The sequence below is a fragment of the Vulpes lagopus genome, chromosome 23 (genome assembly GCF_018345385.1).
Source record: "Vulpes lagopus strain Blue_001 chromosome 23, ASM1834538v1, whole genome shotgun sequence".
NCBI classification, from domain to species: Eukaryota; Metazoa; Chordata; class Mammalia; order Carnivora; family Canidae; genus Vulpes; species Vulpes lagopus.
The window spans coordinates 49,263,955-49,283,431 of NC_054846.1; the positions used below are offsets into that span (position 1 = coordinate 49,263,955).

General features: G+C 38.5%; 1 protein-coding gene across 2 annotated transcripts in view; it reads right to left on the reverse strand.

The window, feature by feature from the left end:
* Positions 1 to 19,477, reverse strand: part of GPBP1L1 (GC-rich promoter binding protein 1 like 1) — a 66,316-nt gene that overhangs the window by 19,458 nt on the left and 27,381 nt on the right. For both annotated transcript variants that reach the window (XM_041738078.1, XM_041738077.1), the window contains exons 2-5: positions 17,551 to 18,581; positions 16,784 to 16,898; positions 12,680 to 12,809; positions 11,449 to 11,735 (exon numbers count right to left, since the gene is read on the reverse strand). In XM_041738078.1, coding sequence (XP_041594012.1) covers positions 11,449 to 11,735; positions 12,680 to 12,809; positions 16,784 to 16,843 — 477 coding nt within the window. In that variant the 5' untranslated portion in view covers positions 16,844 to 16,898; positions 17,551 to 18,581. The remainder of the gene's footprint in view (positions 1 to 11,448; positions 11,736 to 12,679; positions 12,810 to 16,783; positions 16,899 to 17,550; positions 18,582 to 19,477) is intronic.

Below are 19,477 nucleotides of genomic sequence, written 5' to 3' on the forward strand. Positions count from 1 at the left end.
CATTATGGGGCTTCTGAATCAAAATTCTCAGGATGGGGCCCAGGTGTGTACATCAAGGTGAGCCCACAAGCACAGAACAAGCACAGTACTACATAGTGAAACCAATCATATTTAATGGACAACTAGTGACACATATGAAGGACTGATAAAACATCTACTGGATGGAAAAATAGGTAGCAGGAGTCCATGGATAAAAGCTGTATTTTTATTTTATTTGCTTGTGTCTTAGTCACATTTTATTTAGGGTATTCAGAGATACTGCCCTATTTATATGGTATCTTTTCTTTCCACTGATTCAAATAGTAAAATGTAACACAGATACAAAAAAAAATGCAGAAAGCAAATGGGTAAAAGTTCTTGTAATCACCACTGGGTCACTCAGTTTAAGCAACAGAATTATACCAGTCAAACCAGAACATTTATAAGCTTCATTCAAAAACAAAAAACCACAAAATCAAAACAACCTATCGTTAAAATAACCATTACCTCACCTATAGTGATCACTTCTTTGCTTTCTTTTACCACCCGAGGTCATATCCCTCAAAATGAGTTTTGTCTCCAAAAAACATCTCTTAATTCTCTTAACCTACAGGTTACTTAAAAAAAAAATCTTTACCCTCTGTATTCCCTATAAACTGGTAGTTGGTTTCTAGACTATAGAACCCTTCATACACATCTTTATTTTTGCAAGGCAGCTTCTTGCTAGTTTTGGGTTCTTCCATTAGGAGACACATAGTGTCTGATTATGCTCTTTTTGTGATGTTGGCAGACATAGATGCTCATGGCCTAAAACTAAAACTAACTCACTACAAGCTGCAAAATGATGATCTTCCAGTTTTATCATTCCTTCTTTATTAGCTAGTATCCTTCCATAAGGAACCTCCTCTCATCTATTTGGTGACTTAGTGGTTCAATCCAGAGGGATAGGTAGACTACGTGCTTGTTTCTAAGGTGAGGTATCACTGTGAACTCACATCACAAATTTAATCAGTATCTTTAACTGATGTATGAAATATTTGTATTTGGCCAGTGGGAACCTCTTCAATTTGGCTTCTGAATCCTTATACTTTTTAAAAAAGATTTTATTTATTTATTTATTCATGAGAGACACACAGAGAGGCAGAGACATATGCAGAGGGAGAAGCAGGTTCCTTGCAGGGACCCTCATGTGGGACTCAATCCCTGAATCCCGGGATTCCGGAATCCCAGGATCATGCCGAGTTGAAGGCAGATGCTCAACTGCTGAGCCACCCAGGCATCCCTTCTGAATTCTTTTGATACAACTCTAGTAGTCTTTAATTACTTCTTTGCTATGTAGTATGACAAAATATCCCAAGCTTATCTTACAAATATCCTGTCCAGAAATGGTATTTCAAGACTACAGTCTGGGCACTAACAATGCTAACTGCTAAGGGGCTGGTCAGTTCTTAGATCTTTTCACTGGACAGAATCTACATATATGCATTTCCATTTTTTTAAAAAGATTTTATTTATTTATGAGAGAGAGAGACACAAGCAGAGGGAGAAGCAGGCTCCACGCAGGGAGCCCGATGTGGGACTTGTTCCCGGGATTCCAGGATCATGCCCTGGGCCAAAGGCAGACAGACGCTCAACCACTGGAGCATCCCCATACATACATTTTCAAAGATAAAATATATCATGACCTCTTATTGATATTTCTAATATATACTGAGAAACTTGAGTTTTTACCAAACACGAAGGGGGAGAGGGAGAGAATCTCAAGCTGACTCTCTGCTGAGCATGGAGCCAGATGGGGTGCTTGATCGCACAATCATGACCTGAGACAAAATCAAGAGTCGTCAGTCCAATAGACTGAGTCACCCAAGTGTATTTGTGACTTTTATAACTGAAGATTAGTGTGCTAAGAGTATAAATCGTTGGCTAACATTTTGAGTACTGTAATTCTTATTCCATTGACTTCTGTTATAAAACTTTGTCAAAGTCTGATTTTCTTTCTCCTATAAGTTACTTGGACTTGATGCTCAAAGGATAGTTTTCTTTTTCACTTGAGCCTAGCATTTTATAAGTCTATGTAGGTACTGGCTGTTCTAGCTATATCCTTTCAATTCATAGCTTCAAATCTTACTGTATTTCAGAAAGTTATTCTTGAATTATAATTTTTAGCCTTTAAAAAGCTGTTTTTTCTGTGTGTATAGAATATTATATATATATCTTATATATATATAATCTTTTCTATATATATATCTTATATATATATAATCTTTCTTTTTTGGCCAACTATGTATCATTTCTCAATTCTAACTTTTATTATTATTTTAAAAACAATGATGCAAAAAAAAATAAAAAATAAAAACAATGATGCATTATAACATTTTTTATTAAGTAAACTCTACCCCCAGTGTGGGGCTTGAGCTCAAGACTGAGACAGAGTCATGAGCTCCTCAATTCTAGCTTTTTTAAAAAAAGACTTGAGAGGGAGGAGAGAGAGAATGTGCACATACACAAGGAGTGGAGAGGTGCAAAGGGAGAGGGAGAATATCAAGCAGATTCCTGAGTGTGGAGCCCCACTTGGGCTTGATCCTACAACTCCAAGATGAAACCAAGCCAGTCACTTAACTGACCGTGCCCCCTCGTGGCCCCTCAAGTCTTTTATTTTTTTTAAACCCCCTCCACTTTTTAAAAGATTTTTCATTTATTTATTCATGAGAGACACACAGAGAGAGGCAGAGACACAGGCAGAGGGAGAAGCAGGCTCCATGCAGGGAGCCCAACACGGGACTCGATCCTAGGACCCCAGGACTACACCCTCGGCCGAAGGCAGCGCTAAACCGCCAAGCCACTGGGCTGCCCCGATTTAATCTGTTTCTCCCTCACTTGAAAATTTTCTTCTGGGGTGCCTAGGTGGCTTAGCTGGTTAAGTGTCCAACTCTTGATTTTGGCTCAGATCATGGTCTCAGGATCGTGGGATCGAGCCCTATACCGGGCTCTGCACTTGGTAGAGTCTTATTCTTTCTCTCCCACTGCTACTCCCCCAAATACTGTAATAAACAAAATCTTTAAAAAAAAAAAGTTGTAAAAAAAAAAAACAAAACCACCCACGAAAGTTCTGTCCTCTTCTAATTCTTGAAAAACATGGACTATTCTCTTGTGTTCTTTAGTCTCCATTTTTCTCAAATTTCAAATTATTTCCTGATTTCTAGCACCTTGAGTTTTTCTGGTTTAGACTGTCCTTATGCCATTCTCTTAGGATCATTTAAATTTTAAAATATTTTAAGTAATATTGTAGTAACAGTAAATTTTAAAATGGTTATGTTTTGTGGAAATGCTGTACAGGTATACTTTGCACTGTCTGTAAGGATGCTATTCTATTCCTTATTCTCTTGATCCTTTGTGTTCATTTACATTCAGTTTTTGTGAATGTGGGTCAAGATAGCTTTTCTAACATCAAGCTTTAGAGCTCTCTCTTCTGTTATTTTTATAGTATTCAAAAATATGGTGCCTTAGTTTCTTTCATGTCCTGGCTGTCATCCCTACCTTCTTTCCTTTTATCTGAACGTTCTCTTTGTTTCCATTGTTTCCATCTCTGCAGCTCAATATGGATTCTATTTCTGATAGTTTACATTCTAGAAGGGAATATTGGCTGGTTAATACAAACAATGGTAGTACTCAGTGCTATTTATCAACTTCTCGCTTCTTAGTCCAAAGTCATCCTTTCTGCCCGCTCTGTGTAAATGTGTCCAGGCACTTACATTTTTTTCCTTTGCTAGCTGGCAGGTTAACTTTTTGTCAGTAGAGACCAAGAGAAAGATTTTTTTTTTTTTTTAATTTTTTTTTTTTTTAGATTTTTTTTTTTTATTCCAGTGTGCTTAGTCAGCAGGCTCCTGCAGCACCCAGTTCCTGCTAAGCCAGGTTCTAAAGTGTGAGTGAACTTTGACTTGAGTGGTTTTGGTAGCAGGGACATGTGAACAACTTTACCAAGACCTCAAGGGGCCAGGATTTTCAGTATGTTCCTAGGAGAAGCACTTCAACAACTCTTCTGTCATTCAGTGAGCCACAACTAAGCCCTTTCTAACAAGGTCTGGTGGGGATGGGGGAAGAGGAAGACTCTTCCTTGGGCACTCTATCTTAGCCCTAGGGTTAATGGTTGTCTTTTATATTGGCTACTTCCAAATTCTTCAGTGTTCTCTTTATTACTAACCAACTCATTACCCTAATCCTGTACTTTCCCTCTTCAAACTATTCTATGGTTTCTCTCTCGATTGATCCAGACAGACCATACCTCATTCCAGAACTTCTATACTGACTAGTTTTGTATAACCACTCCTAATTTCTAGCTGTTCTCAAACATACCCTCTAAACTATCTAGAAGCAACTGTTGGTTCTTTTGGGGTTGCCAGATGTTCTGTTGCTTCCTTCAATTCCTCCTGCACAAATGCTATCACTACCCAGGTATTATAGTTTTTGGTGGTTTGTCTCTGTAATGACACCTTACTTTATTTTGCTGTAGATAACTTCCATGAATTTTTGTTGTTGTTGTTGTTGTTCAATACCAGTTGCTCTCTGCGTTTTTGTTTTTTTTTTTAAACAACTTTTAAAAAATGACAGAGCCCAACACAGGGCTTAAACTCACGACCCTGAGGATCAAGACCTGAGCTGAAATCAAGAGTTGGAAGCTTAACCAAGGAGGCACCCAGGTACCTCTCTCTCTGTTCTTTCTTATTATTTTGAAATAATTTCATCCTTACAATAAAGTTGCAAAAATAAACACATTCTGTACATCCTGCACAGATGTCTAGATTCTCCTCAACATTTCACACCACTTGCTCCAACATTCTCTCTAAATGTTATTGTTTCCTGAACCATCTGCAAGTTGAAGGATTTGATGCCATTTACCCTTAAATCCTTAATTATGTATTTCTTTAAAAACACATGAACACAGTGCAATTATAAAAATTAGGTAATACTACAATAAATGCTACAGTCTAATCTAGAACACTTATTCAAACTATAACATTGATTACTTTAATGGTAAAACAAAATTTTAAAGATGTACACTGTTTTCTCCCATCCAGTCTCCAAAGGATCATGTTTGTTGTTGTTGTTGTTGTTTTTGAGTAGGCTCAAGGCCAACGTGGGGCTTGACCTCATCACAATCCGGAGGTCAATAGTCCCACTCACTGAGCCAGCCAGGTGCCTCTCACATGCTTCCTTTATCTTATTTCCCTTTCTTTTTTTCTAAGATTTTATTAATTCACGAGAGATACAGAGAGAGGCAGAGACAAAGGCAGAGGGAGAAGCAGGCTCTCCGAGATGAGCCGGATGTGGGACTTGACCACAGGACCTGGGATCATGCCCTGAGCCAAAGGCAGATGTTCAACCACTGAGCCACCCAGGCATCCCAGTTATCTTATTTCTTTAGTTTTCCTTTATCTGCAATTTTTTATTTCAGGACAACATTTTTAAAGGGCAGAGGGCTAGTTCTTTTGTAGAATCTTTAGTAATTCTTTAGTAGAAACTTCAAATTGAGTTTGTGTGATATTTTTCTCATGGTTAGATTCAGGATATGCATTCCTGGAAATAATTTACAGAGGTGAGGTTGCATCCTCAGTGCATTACATCAGGAGGTTTATTATATCTATTTCCCCCATGACTGGTGATAATCTATTTTTTAATAAAATTTACATAAAAGGATATGCACATATATTAAATATATCATTCTAGTAGTTTTGAAAAATGCTTGTAACTCCTCAACCTCTCCAAAAATAAAAATTACTTCCTGCAACCAGAAGATTCCCTCATGCCCTATCCCAGTCAATTCCCACTCACTACAGGCAACCACTGCTCGGATTATCTTTCCAACCATAGATTATTTGCCTATTCTAGAATAGCACATAAACAGAATCAGAGAGTATGCACCATCTTGTGTAAATCTTCACTGAAATTTATATTAGTCACTCTTTTTTAGTCACTCTTTATTAATGAATATATGTAGTCCATTACATGATTATACCACAAATTTTCTATTCTTGTGTCAAAAGACATTTAAACTGATTCCAGTTTATGAATAAAATTATAATAAATGCACATATACCTTAGTTTCTCTTGAGTAAATATCTAGAAGTGCTGGATCATAGGATAAGTTTATGTTTAGTTTTATAAAAATTTGCCAAACCTTTCCCCAAGTACAAAACGGTTGTACTACCTCATGCTCCTACAACATATGAAAGTTCCAAATGCTTGAAAATGTCACCAAATTTAGTGTTTTCAGACTTACAAATTTTAGCCATTTTGGTAAGTGGGTATCAGTATCTCATAATCTTAATTCCAATTTCCACATTTCCCTGTGACTAATGACACAGACCATTTTTTTTCACGTGACTGTTGGCCGTTTGTGTATCTTCCATTGTGAAGAATCTGTTCAAATTTTGCTCATTTTTAAAAATATTGAGTTGTCAGAGTACGTGGCTGGCTCAGTCAGAAGAGCATGCAACTCAATCTCAGGGTTGTGTCTGAGTCCGGCAGTGGGTAGAAATGACTTAAATAAACTTTAAGTTTTATTTTTTTTAGAAGAAAGTGCAAGTGTGTGAGCCCTGGGGTCGGGGAGGGTGCCCAGAGGGAGAGGGAGACACAGTTCAAAGCTGATTTCTCATTCAGCACAGAGTCCAATGTGGGGCTCAATCTCACAACCCTGAGATCACAACCCAAGCTGGAAACAGAGTCCCACACTCAACTGACTGTGCCACCCAGACACTTCTAAATAAATAAACTTAAAAAAAAAAAAAAAAAGAAAGAGGGGCACCTGAGTGGCACCACTGGTTAACTGTCTGCCTCGATTTTAGCTCCGGTCATGAATACAGGATTCTAAGATCCAGCCCCAAGTTGTGTCAGCTTAGCACTGGGTGTGGAGGCTGCTTAAGATTCTTTCTCTCATAGGCAGCCCGCGTGGCTTAGCGGTTTAGCACCACCTTCGGCCCAGGGCGTGATCCTGGAGACCTGGGATCGAGTCCCATGTCAGGCTCTCTGCATGGAGCCTGTTTCTCCCGCTGCCTATGTCTCTGCCTCTCTCTCTCTGTCTCTCTCATGAATACATAAAATCTTAAAAAAAAAAAAAGATTCTCGTTCTCCCTCTGCACTCCCCCAAATCACACTGTCTCCCCCGCAAAAAAAAAGGAAAGAAAAATATATACTGAGTTGCTTTTTTATTATTGAATTCAAGGAGTTATTTATATTGCAGATGCAAGTCCCTTTTCATACATACGCTTTATAAATATTTTCTCTTTTTTAAAAGATTTTATTTATTCATGACACACACACACACACACACACACACACACACACACACACAATTATTCTAGGACCATTTGTTAAAAATACATTTCCTTCTCTATTGGTCTGCTTTAGTATCTTTGTTGAAAATCAAATGGCTGGGACACCTGGGTGGCTCAGCGGTTGGAAGTCTGCCTTTGGCTCAGGGTGTGAACCTGGAGTCCTGGGATTGAGTCCCACATCAGGCTCCCTGCATGGAGCCTGCTTCTCCCTCTGCCTCTGCCTCTGTCTCTGCCCCTCTCTCTGTGTCTCTCATGAATAAATAAAAATCTTAAAAAAAAATTCTTTAAAGAAAATCAAATGACTATATAAGTTTATTTCTTTTTTTTAAATTTTTTATTTATTTATGATAGTCCCACAGAGAGAGAGAGAGAGAGAGAGAGAGAGGCAGAGACATAGGCAGAGGGAGAAGCAGGCTCCATGCACCAGGAGCCCGACGTGGGATGCGATCCCGGGTCTCCAGGATCGCGACCTGGGCCAAAGGCAGGCGCCAAACCGCTGCACCATCCAGGGATCCCTGTAAGTTTATTTCTGAGCTATTCTGCTTCACTATTGGTCTATCCTTATAATAACATAACATTATCTTATTATAGCTTTGTACTAAGTGAAGTTAGGTAGTATAAGTCCTCCAACTCTGTTCTTTTTCAAGATCACTTTGGGTATTCCAGGGTCTTTCTAGTCAATGAAAATTTTAGAATAACTTAGTCCATTTCTGTAAAAACCCATGCTTGGTGGTGCTGTGCAGAATCTGTAGAACTGATGTCCTAAACATGTTGAGTCGTCTAATTCAAAGCCTCACATTCACAATGATATATCTCTTTTATATACATTTTCTTTAATTTCTCTTGGCAATATTTTGCGAATCAGTATAGAAGTCTTTCATATCTTTCGTTAAATTTATTCCCAAACATTTTATTCCCACACAGTTTTAAAAGTTTTTTTTTGCTTTACAAAAGCATTTTATAAAACTTCATTTTCCAATTGTTTACTGCTAGCACATAAAAATACAACTTTATTTCTAAAAAGTAAGCTCTATGCCCAATGTGGGGCTCAAACTCATGATCCTGAGATCAAGAGTCACATGCTCTACCAACTGAACCAGCCTGCAGTTAATTTCAACATAGGTGACCTTTACTCTTTACTATATAACATTGCAAGTTTACTATCTACGTAGACATTACTATCTATGTGACAATGCAGGGAAAATTATTTAACTTGTCCAAGATAACTGAGACTGTTAAGTCAAATACCATTTTAAAACAAAAAATAACTTTCTAATTATAAAATGTACAGTATAGAAAAACATATAGAAAAATCACTGTAAACATGTCTACAAAATACCTAGATTTTGCCATTTTTGGTTAACTACTCTTTCTTGACAAACCCCTTTCTTCTTCAACCAGTTAGTTCCCAGACTCCTTATTGCTATTTCCACATATTCTAGGTTTCCTCTGAATAGATCACTCTCCTTGGGTGATTCTTATCCATTCACCATCGTCAACTATCATCTTTACTTCCATGTGCATATCTCTAGATCTCACCCATATTTTTTGTACGAAGAAATTATCTTCTCCCTTCAATTATGCTGTTTTTCCTTTTCAAATAACTTATATTCATCAATCTACTTAAAATTTTTTTTTTAATTTTTATTTATTTATGATAGTCACAGAGAGAGAGAGAGAGAGAGAGACAGAGACATAGGCAGAGGGAGAAGCAGGCTCCATGCACCGGGAGCCTGATGTGGGATTCGATCCCGGGTCTCCAGGATCGCGCCCTGGGCCAAAGGCAAGCGCCAAACCACTGCGCCACCCAGGGATCCCTCATCAATCTACTTTAAATAGAAATCTTATTTTTGACTCTTTCTTCTCTAGTTACAATACCTCAGGTTCCAATCCTTTAAATTTGTCCTCCAAACCATGATCTTTTACAAGCTAAATGTCTGTCAACAGGAAAATGGATAAATAAATCCAGTATACTCACACAACAGAATATTATATAATAGTGAAAAAGATTTAAAGCAACATTTCCCAACCATGGTACTACTGCCATTTGGGGCTAGGTAATTCTAGAGTTCACCAGGTGTGCATTGCACCATGTTTAGCAACATCCCTAATCTCTACATACTAGATATAAATTGCACTATCTCCAGTTGTGACAACCAAAATTTGCATAGATATTGCCAAATGTGCCGGGCACACATTGTAAAATGTGCTCCTGGCTGAGAACCACTGATCTAGAGCTATATGTATCAATGCAGATAAATCTCAAAACAACTTTAAGCAAATACAAGAGAACTACAATACTATCTGTATAAACATAAAAATCAAGGAAAATGATATATATTACTTATGGATACATATATGTAGTAGAAGTTTATCAAAAACATGAAAAAGCACTGAAATCAAGATTACCTCTGGGAAGGAAGTGAAGAGAGTAGGATTAGGGAAGCTTTCATTTGGTGATGTGCATACTTGACTATTTTTCTCCAGACTTTTATGTACATTTCAGATATTTTAAAACACAAATGTAGTATTAATTTCCCTTATTGACCTAGTTTAGGTTTGACTGACAGCTAACTTCCACTTAAATCACTTAGCAGGCATCGAATGTGCTACTTTAATATCTTTCTTTGTTATTCATTTCCCACTGGAAATGCCACAGAACTGATATTGAGCCTTCTTATCAAACTCTGCCAATTAGTAGTACAAAACCTATTCAAAAGGTGCTCTTAAATACTCAAGCAACTTCCACTTTACTCCACATGACTTCTAGTTTGCTATAATCTTTTTCTTTTTTTTTTTTAAACCAAAGCATGTAAGAAACCAAAACTTTTAATAAAGAGATCCTAATAGACTTTACCATATGCTCATCTGGCTCTGGTCACAATGTAAGGTATACTTTTAGATAAACATTCATGTCATATAAATTATAGTTACAGTGGGTTAATTTACTTACGTGGAATAAAATACAAAAAGAAACTCACAGGAATACAATTAAACTTTTTGTTGTTGCTGGTCTGATCAAGGATTTTAATCAAGTTCCCAAAGTGTAATGAGCAACAGAGATTTTAATTATACCCATTGGTCTTTCTTAAATGTGCTAAGTTTATTGAATAAATAATGAAAGTTATAATTTGGTGTCATAGTAAGTTCTGGACCACTGGATACTTAGAACATTCTGTACAAATATTCAAGGTCAGGGCAGTATAAACCTTTCCACAAATAAAGTTTTGAAGAATAGGTGCCTGGGGGTTAAGAATTCACATTAAAAAATAACATTTAAAGAAGCCCAGAACATTTGCTATATGAGAAGAGGAGCTGACACCTAAATTTGACTCTTATTCAGTTGGCTTTATTAATTTATTAAATTGACTGTCACGGAAGTGATTGGCTAATTTAACGTGCTACCTAAAAATAACTAGAGCTGTTTTGTTCAATATGGTAGCCACCAGCTAAATGTAGTTGTTAGGCACTCAGAAAGTACGTGATTTATACCGAGATCATGCTACAAACAAGTATAGAATACACAAAGGATCTTGAAGACCTAGTACAAAAAATAACGTAAGTTACCTCACTAATGATTTAAAGATACCAATCACATATTAAAATAATTTGGATATGTTTTGTTAATAAAATATAGTAAACTTTTTTTAAGGTGCACTGAAAACTCTTCTTCAGGTTAAGAAGCCAAAAGGCATATAATTCAACATACAACAGCAAAGTTTTACTGTATATACAGGCAACAGCTTAAATACTTACAATTGCATATTTGTAACATCACAATTATTTTATATAAAAGAAAAAACTTAGGATAGTTGGAGAAAGACAATTCAACATGCAAGACTACATCTTTATACATAATTTGAGTATCAAATTTTGAATGCTGACCTTATAAAACTTAAAGGGAATTAAGCATTTTTAAGTTTCAAAGGCATAAAGATGAAAAACAAGATCTGCTAAAAGTTACAGAGGAATTTTCATCACTATCTTCCTACTAATCAACTCCTTCCCTCTAAACACAGTAAAAATCTAAACGTAGGGACTTTCTTTTTAGTAATTTCTTCAATCTTATTATTAACAGTCTTCTATTTACAGCATTATTTGTTAGGTTTTAATCACACATCTAAACCTTCATACTTACAAAGTCTTCCTCTTCAAATTGTAATTTTTCCACCTTGTCTTCTTTCTTTTCTTCCCTAATCTCTGTAGGTGGCTTTTCTTGAAAGGCACAGCCTTTCCGGGAGTGGAAGCTGCCATTCCAGTGGCGATGGTTGCCTGTGCCACCCCCACTACGCTGGTTCATGCCATCATGACCTCGGGAAGAGCCATGCCAACCAGAGAGGTTCCCTGTGATTCCAGCATAAGCTCCTTTAGAGACACCAGAATCCACTGAATCGTGGCGGAACAGGGAGGGTTGGTGCCAGGAATCTAGAATAGTAAGGAGAAATAACACATTAGATTTCTGCTTCCTGATCTGATTAATAGTACTACCAAAAGCTCTTCAGGGGACCTTTTAAAATAAAAGATTAAGTCCACAAAAAAGAAATCAAGAAATTATCTTTCTTAAAAAATATAATTTCTACATTAAATCTTCAACTGAAAAAAATGACACATGAGAACACAAGAATGTTAAAAAGCCAACGTAACTGAATAATGACAACTGGAAGATCAAATTGAGAAACTTTGTTTTTGAAGATTTTGTTTATTCATTCACGAGAGACACGGGGCGGGGGGCGGGGGGTGGAGGCAGAGACACAGCCAGAGGGAGAAGGGAGAAGCAGGCTCCATGCAGGGAGCCCGACGTGGGACTCACTGAACCACCCGGACTGCCTGAGAAACATGTTTAAAAAACATCATGTCGGGCAGCCGGGGGTGGGGGCTCGGTGGTTTGGCGCCGCCTTCGGCCCAGGGTGTAATCCTGGAGACCCGGGATCGAGTCTCACATCCGGCTCCCTCCCTGCATGGAGCCTGCTTCTCCCTGGGGCTGTGTCTCTGCCTCTCCCCGCCCGCCCCCCCCCCCTCTCTCTCAAGAATAAATAAATAGGGATCCCTGGGTGGCTTAGCAGTTTGGCGCCTGCCTTTGGCCCAGGGCGTGATCCTGGAGTCGCGGGATCCATTCCCATATCGGGCTCCCGGCATGGAGCCTGTTTCTCCCTCCTCCTGTGTCTCTGCGCCTCTCTCTATGTCTATCATAAATAAATAAATAAATCTTAAAAAAAAAAGAATAAATAAATAAAATCTTAAAAAAAAAAAAACAAGAAACAAACCATCATATCAAGATTATGGACATGCACCCCCAATGTGGGCTCGTCTAGCTTATTTTTTTTTTTCGTCTAGCTTAAATACAGTCATGGAAGTTGGGCATGGCTCACCTCCTGTGGTACGTAGAGGTCCATTGTTAAAAAAGCCATCAGAAGAATTATGTCGACGGCGGCTTACTCCAAATCTACGGTCTCCTCGGGGTAGGTGCTCTCCGTGTTTTTCGAAGGTGGCTGTAGGTGACTAAGATGGTAAAGTACAGAGAAACAGATTAAGAAGATATCAATCTCAGTATCTTATGTTTTGCATCAGCCTTTCAGAAAACAAGTAATAATAGTGGAAGAAACCCCCATTATGAGCATATGGGTCATAATAAGGTACTATAGGCCCCTAAGTTAGAGAAGTCCTAGGTTACATATTCAAACAAGATTGGGCATTGTCAGGGCGGTATGGTCATAGACATAAGTTACACATTCACTCATTAACTCATTTACTGTATCCCAAAAAGGGAGAAAAGGCAGCTACTTCAATTATTTGCAAAAGAGAGGGTGAAGAAAAAAAAAAACCCTACTGATACCCATAAATAAGCCCTCAAACTTTACACTTAAAGATATTATGTTAACCTTATAATAGGAAAGGAAAAGCAAGATGTTTGCTTAAAAAAATTCTAAATAGGGATCCCTGGGTGGCGCAGTGGTTTGGCGCCTGCCTTTGGCCCAGGGCGCGATCCTGGAGACCCGGGATCGAATCCCACATCAGGCTCCCGGTGCATGGAGCCTGCTTCTCCCTCCACCTGTGTCTCTGCCTCTCTCTCTCTCTCTCTGTGACTATCATAAATAAATAAAAATTAAAAAAAAAAAATTCTAAATAGCTTCATTATTTCTGTAAATTATTTTAGAATTGGGGAGAAAGAAATGGTTTAAATACCACCCCAACTTGGTAGGCCATTAACAACTTTAACAACGACATGGTTTTTATAGTTTCATAGCACTTACTTCTAAACATTAATTTTATATTCATAACAGTACTATAATTTGGCATCCTCATTTTACTCATTTACACATGAGGAAAGAGGTCAGGGAAAGTAAGTCTTTAAGGTTATACAATGTAAAAGTGGCAGATTGAGAAACACGGTTATAGATGAATTCTCATGTCCCTCCCTATTCCAAATAATTTATTCTAGAACATTCTATAGTTTCAAATGAGAGGTCAAAGTCTAAAAAACTGAAAAATATGGACATATTTAACAAAGGCATAGAGGAAAACTACAGGTTGGGGCAAAGTTATCTTTACATCTATTTCCTTGGTTTTATAGTTTTTAGCTCTTTAACTTCAGTTATAATCCACTTCAGGTTAATTTTTGTGTGTATGATAGAAGATTGAGGTCAAGGTTCTCACTCCCCTCCCCATAGATAGATAGATAGACAGATATACACAGTTCTAGAACCATTTCCTAAAAATACTAAATCTAAATCACTAAATGCTAAATCACTTTGCATTAAATTACCTTGGCACTTTAGTCAAAAATCAACGGACTGTATGTATAGGACTATTTTTGAATTCTCTATTCTCTTCCATTACTTTATGTCTATCCTTATCCCAACACTGCATAACTTTGTTTACTGCAGCTTTACTGTAAACAGTGAAATCTCATTTCCCAATTCTTTTTACTTACTTCACTGTGCTAAATTATTCTTCGCAGATAATAAGATCTACATACTTTCATTCTTCAAAAATATTTATTTATTTGAGAGAGACAGAGATAGTGACAGAGAATAAGCAGGGAGGAGAGTTGAAGAAGCAGGCTCCCTGCTAAGCAGGGAACCCGACGTGGGGTTTGATCTCAGGACTCTAGGATCATGACCTGAGCAGAGGGCAGACACTTAACCAAGTGAGTCACCCAGGTGCCCTCTACATACTTCTATATTATTATTATTATTATTATTATTATTATTATTATTATTTTAAAGATTTATTCATGGGAGACACAGGCTCCACGCAGGAAACCTGACGCGGGACTCGATCCCAGGCCCCCAGGATCAGGCCCTGGGCTGAAGGTGGTGCCAAACCACTGAGCCACCCAGGCTGCCCCTACTTTTATTTTTTAAAGATTTTATTTTATTTATTCATGTGAGACAGAGAGAGAGAGAGAGGCAGAGACACAGGCAGAGGGAGAAAGAAACAGGCTCTACACAGGGAGCCCAATATGGAACTCAATCCCAGGATTACGCCCTGCGCCGAAGGCAGATGCTAAATCGCTGGGCCACTCAGGCGTCCCGCTCTACCTACTTTTTTTTTTTTTTAATTTTTATTTATTTATGATAGTCACACACACAGAGAGAGAGAGGCAGAGACACAGGCAGAGGGAGAAGCAGGCTCCATGCACCGGGAGCCCGACGTGGGATTCGATCCCGGGTCTCCAGGATCATGCTCCAGGCCAAAGGCAGGCGCTAAACTGCTGCACCACCTAGGGATTCCCCCTCTCTACTTTATTATTTATTTTTTTTAATTTTTTATTTATTTATGATAGTCACAGAGAGAGAGAGAGAGGCAGAGACACAGGCGGAGGGAGAAGCAGGCTCCATGCACCGGGAGCCTGATGTGGGATTCGATCCCGGGTCTCCAAGATCGCGCCCTGGGCCAAAGGCAGGCGCCAAACCGCTGCGCCACCCAGGGATCCCCCCCTCTCTACTTTTAAATGCTTTCCTGGATCCCACACCTAATCCCCCAAGCTCACCATCCCCAACCTTTTTTTTTTTTTTTTTTTTTTTTTACCATCCCCAACCTTTGGGTCAGATTATATCAATTATGAGATCTTGGGAATTTCAAAAGGGCAATTCAAAATTAAGTTTAGAGCAAAAGACTGTGGGTCTAGATAGATCAGGAACATCTGCCCCAAAATTCACATTTAAAAACAGGGAAAGGGGCCTGGCCAGGTCAGTCAGTTGGGTGTCTGACTCTTGATTTCAGCTCGGGTGGTGCTCTCAGGGTTGTGATTATCAAGCCCTGTGCTTGAGATTCTCTTTCCCTCTCCCTCTGTCCCCTCCACTCCATTTTCAAGAGTAGGCAATCTCTCTGAAAAAAGAAAACAAACAAACAAACAGGGGCGCCTGGGTGACTTAGCCAGTTAAGTGTCCAACTCTTGATTTTGGCTCAGGTCATCATTTCAGGGTTCTGGGATCAAGCCCTGTGTCAGGACATGTTCTCCCCCGTCACACACACACCCTTCCCTCTGATTATGCTCTCTAAAATAAGTAAGTTCTTTAAGAAAAAAAAAAAAAAAGGAAGATAGGCACCCCCCCTTTTAAAATTACACATCAATTTTGTCCCTCCTCTATTAGTTGCCAAAACGGGGAGCATTTTTTTTTTTTAAGATTTTACTTATTTATTCGTGAGAAACACAGAGAGAGGGAGAGAGAGGCAGAGACACAGCCAGAGGGAGAAGCAGGCTCCATGCAGGGAGCCTGTTGTGGGACTCGATTCCGGGTCTCTAGGATCACGCCCTGGGCCAAAGGCAAGTGCCAAACCGCTGAGCCACCCAGGGATCCCAATGGGGAGCATTCTTAAGTTTATTAACTTTCCAAAGGTCTTCTTTATCAATAGTTGAGGTTGTTCTTTTGTGTACTGTGACTAAGGATGCTTCACTCTATATGAACTGGTTGTTGTCACTTGTCTATTCCTAATACAACATACATCTGTAATCATTAGATTATTGCCCCTAAATCAGAATTTCTAGGATTTTATATGAGATCCATGTAGTAGTGAAAGTCTCTTCCTTTCCTCCTTATCTACTACTATAGACAAATTGCATTCACCCTAACGGTCTATTTCTCAAAAAAAAAAAAAAACTATTTCCCTTTTACCTCTACCCCTCTTTACCTAAATAATAAATTAGCAGATATGTTTTAGTTCCAAAGTGTAGTGCAGTTAATCCAGGAAATCTTAAATGTGCCACATAATGAGAAAAGCTTAGCAAACAATGAAAAAAAGAAGAGGGAAAGACATTTGGCAGTGGGCAGTGGCAGGGCCCACAATGACTTAGACTGCCTAATTATTTATATCCTGTTAAAATAAATTAGTAAGTCTATGAAAATATATTTTAAACAGGCAAAACTGAATATACAAGAACACCTAGACTGAAAAATAGAAGCCATTAATAAGTTGGGGATAAAAAGAACTGGTATTTGGAAGGTTACTATAGGAATGAAGAATAATACCTTAGCTGACTGTGGTGTTGAGAAATTTAGCCAAGCAGGAACAAAGTCATGCTGCGCCATTTAGGTCCAGTGTCTCTTTTCAGCAAGGTGAGGCATCCAACCTCATGGCCAGGATCTGAAAATAAGAAAACTCAAATCATTTACATTTGTAAGTATCTGGTATCAATGTAGAATCTGTGATTACTCTAAGATCTCCTCTTTACAGAAAGACCTGCCCTCTGAGCCTCTCTAAGATTACTTATCAGGCTCTATATCTCAAAGAGGTTCTAAACAAAACCAACAGTCCATGAATAATGACTATGAAAAACGCATAATCAGAAAACTTTGACACAGATCTGGAAGGTTATATGAAAGCTAATGAATTCTTGAGTTTTAACAGAAGAACATTAAGAATAAACAACTACTTTAAACTACTGATACTAAAAAAAAAAAAAATAAACTACTGATACTTATGAAAAGAGATTAATCTGCTTCAGGTACTCTGGTAACTTGTGGCAAAAGCAGAAAATATCTTCCTAAAGAAGGAAGATACAGATTCTCAAGAATTGTTCCATTTAGTTCCCATTAATTTCCTCAAATACTAACTAGTATCAGTTTTTTTTTTTTTTTTACGGTCACTATCAGTTTTTCTAAGAGATCCACTGGTGTCTCCACATCACCTCACTCAAGTTCTCCAAAATTAAATATACTAGAAAACAGTATACACGATACAGTTTCCACAATACATAACAGTCTTCTTCCAAAATTAGACATAGGAGAATATTTACCCCAGAGTGTAACCTCTGTGGTCCTGTTTCCCGAACTCCTTGAGTCTGCCAGCTGGTTTTCCCACGAGGTTCTCTTGTTAAAAGGGTGCTTAAATAGGCTGGCCAGCAGCACGCCTTGTGATAAAGCACAAGGAAGCCAGGCTCTGTATGTATTACTCTCTCAAGTCCCCTCAATTGCTCATCTTAAACTATCCAGGTTCCTGACACGTCTCCAAAAAGGGGAAGGGGAAAGGGGAAGGGGAAGGGGAACATAAAAAGTATTTGTTACATTTAAAAAATGGGGGGAAGGGGAAGAGCTATGTCTATGTTCACCTCATTCAACTTCCTTGAGTGATGGCACTATTTTGTTGCTTAAACAGATAATACATGGACATTTGCACATCGAGTGCAAACACTGTTCATGGCAAGGTCATAGCTGGAAAAACAAGTGAACTCATGTGTGGGCAAATAATGGCATCCAAGCAACAGGTCAAAAATATAACATCAAAGAGCTAAAAAGATCTTCTGAGCAATCAATTCCTGTGGCAAAACATCCACATAACAAAGCCCTTAATTTACAAATCTCATTATTCCTACAGAGCTGCTAAAATGTGTGCAGATATTTATATTTGTTTTATTCTTCAAAATCTAAGGACATAAAGAAATCTTGTTTGTTTTTAATCTGACAGAAAATATGTTTTCCTCCAAAGAATAGCAGCTTTCAAGGCAAATTTCTTGGTAACATAAAGCTCCCAAATGTATCTTCTATTTCTTTGGTCTTCACTATTTATAAATTCACAGCAAAATTAAAACAAGTAGAAAGAAAGAAGTTAAGGAGCAGTCAGTCAAGGAGGAAGTAAAACAGTTCCTCAGTGAGGTTTTCTTCTCTTCAGTTTTCTCTCTTTCACTTGTTCTGCTTCTTCCTAAAGACAACTGAACTGGAAGGTGATATGAAGAAATAATCTTCTACTGCTTCAGTAGAGTGGTCACTTATAATTTTGGATCCATTTCCATCATTATTCAACCATTTGAAAGGCCACAGGAATCTATCACTATAAATGAAAAAGCAAAATAACACAATATCACAAGAGGCAAAACTCCTTGTTACATAGAATTGCTAAAATAAGACACATATGATCAATCAATAATAGGTACTAGTAATCAAAACTTAAATCCAATTTAGAAAAAAATAAATCCAATTTAGGCATTAATTTAATGTGCCACCACCTATAGCAATAACATAATTCACTATAATTCTAAGGCTTTCTTTTTTTAAATATTTTATTTATTCATAAGAGACACACACACACACACACACACACACACACACACACACACACACACACAGAGGCAGAGACACAGGCAGAGGGAGAAGGAGGCTCCACGCAGGGAGCCCGACGTGAGACTTGATCCCGGGACTCCAGGATCACTCCCTGAGCTGAAGGTAGGCGCTAAACCGCAGAGCACCCTGGTCTGCCCTTTTAAGGCTTTTTAAAAAAGATTTTTGTGTATTTATTGGACAGAGAGAGAGCACAAGGAGGGGAAGCAGCAAGGAGAGAGAAGCAGGCTTCCTGCCCAGCAAGGAGCCCAATTTGGGGCTCAAATGACCCGGGCTGAAGGCAGATGCTCAACCGATTGAGCTACCCAGGTGCCTCTCTTTTGAGGATTTTTAAAGGACTTTAGAAAAGTCACCTGAACAGAGTTTTGTTTTGTTTTTAATTTTTTTAATTTATTCATGGGGGAGGGGGGCGGGCAGAGACACAGGCAGAGGGAGAAGCAGGCTCCATGCCGGAAGCCGAACACAGGACTGGATCCTGGGACTCCAGGATCACGCCCTGGGCCAAAGGCAGGCACCAAACCGCTGAGCCACCCAGGGATCCCTCACCACAGCTAGATTTTTAAAAACAAATCATGTGTCATAGCATTCCTTCCTTTCCAGATACCTAGT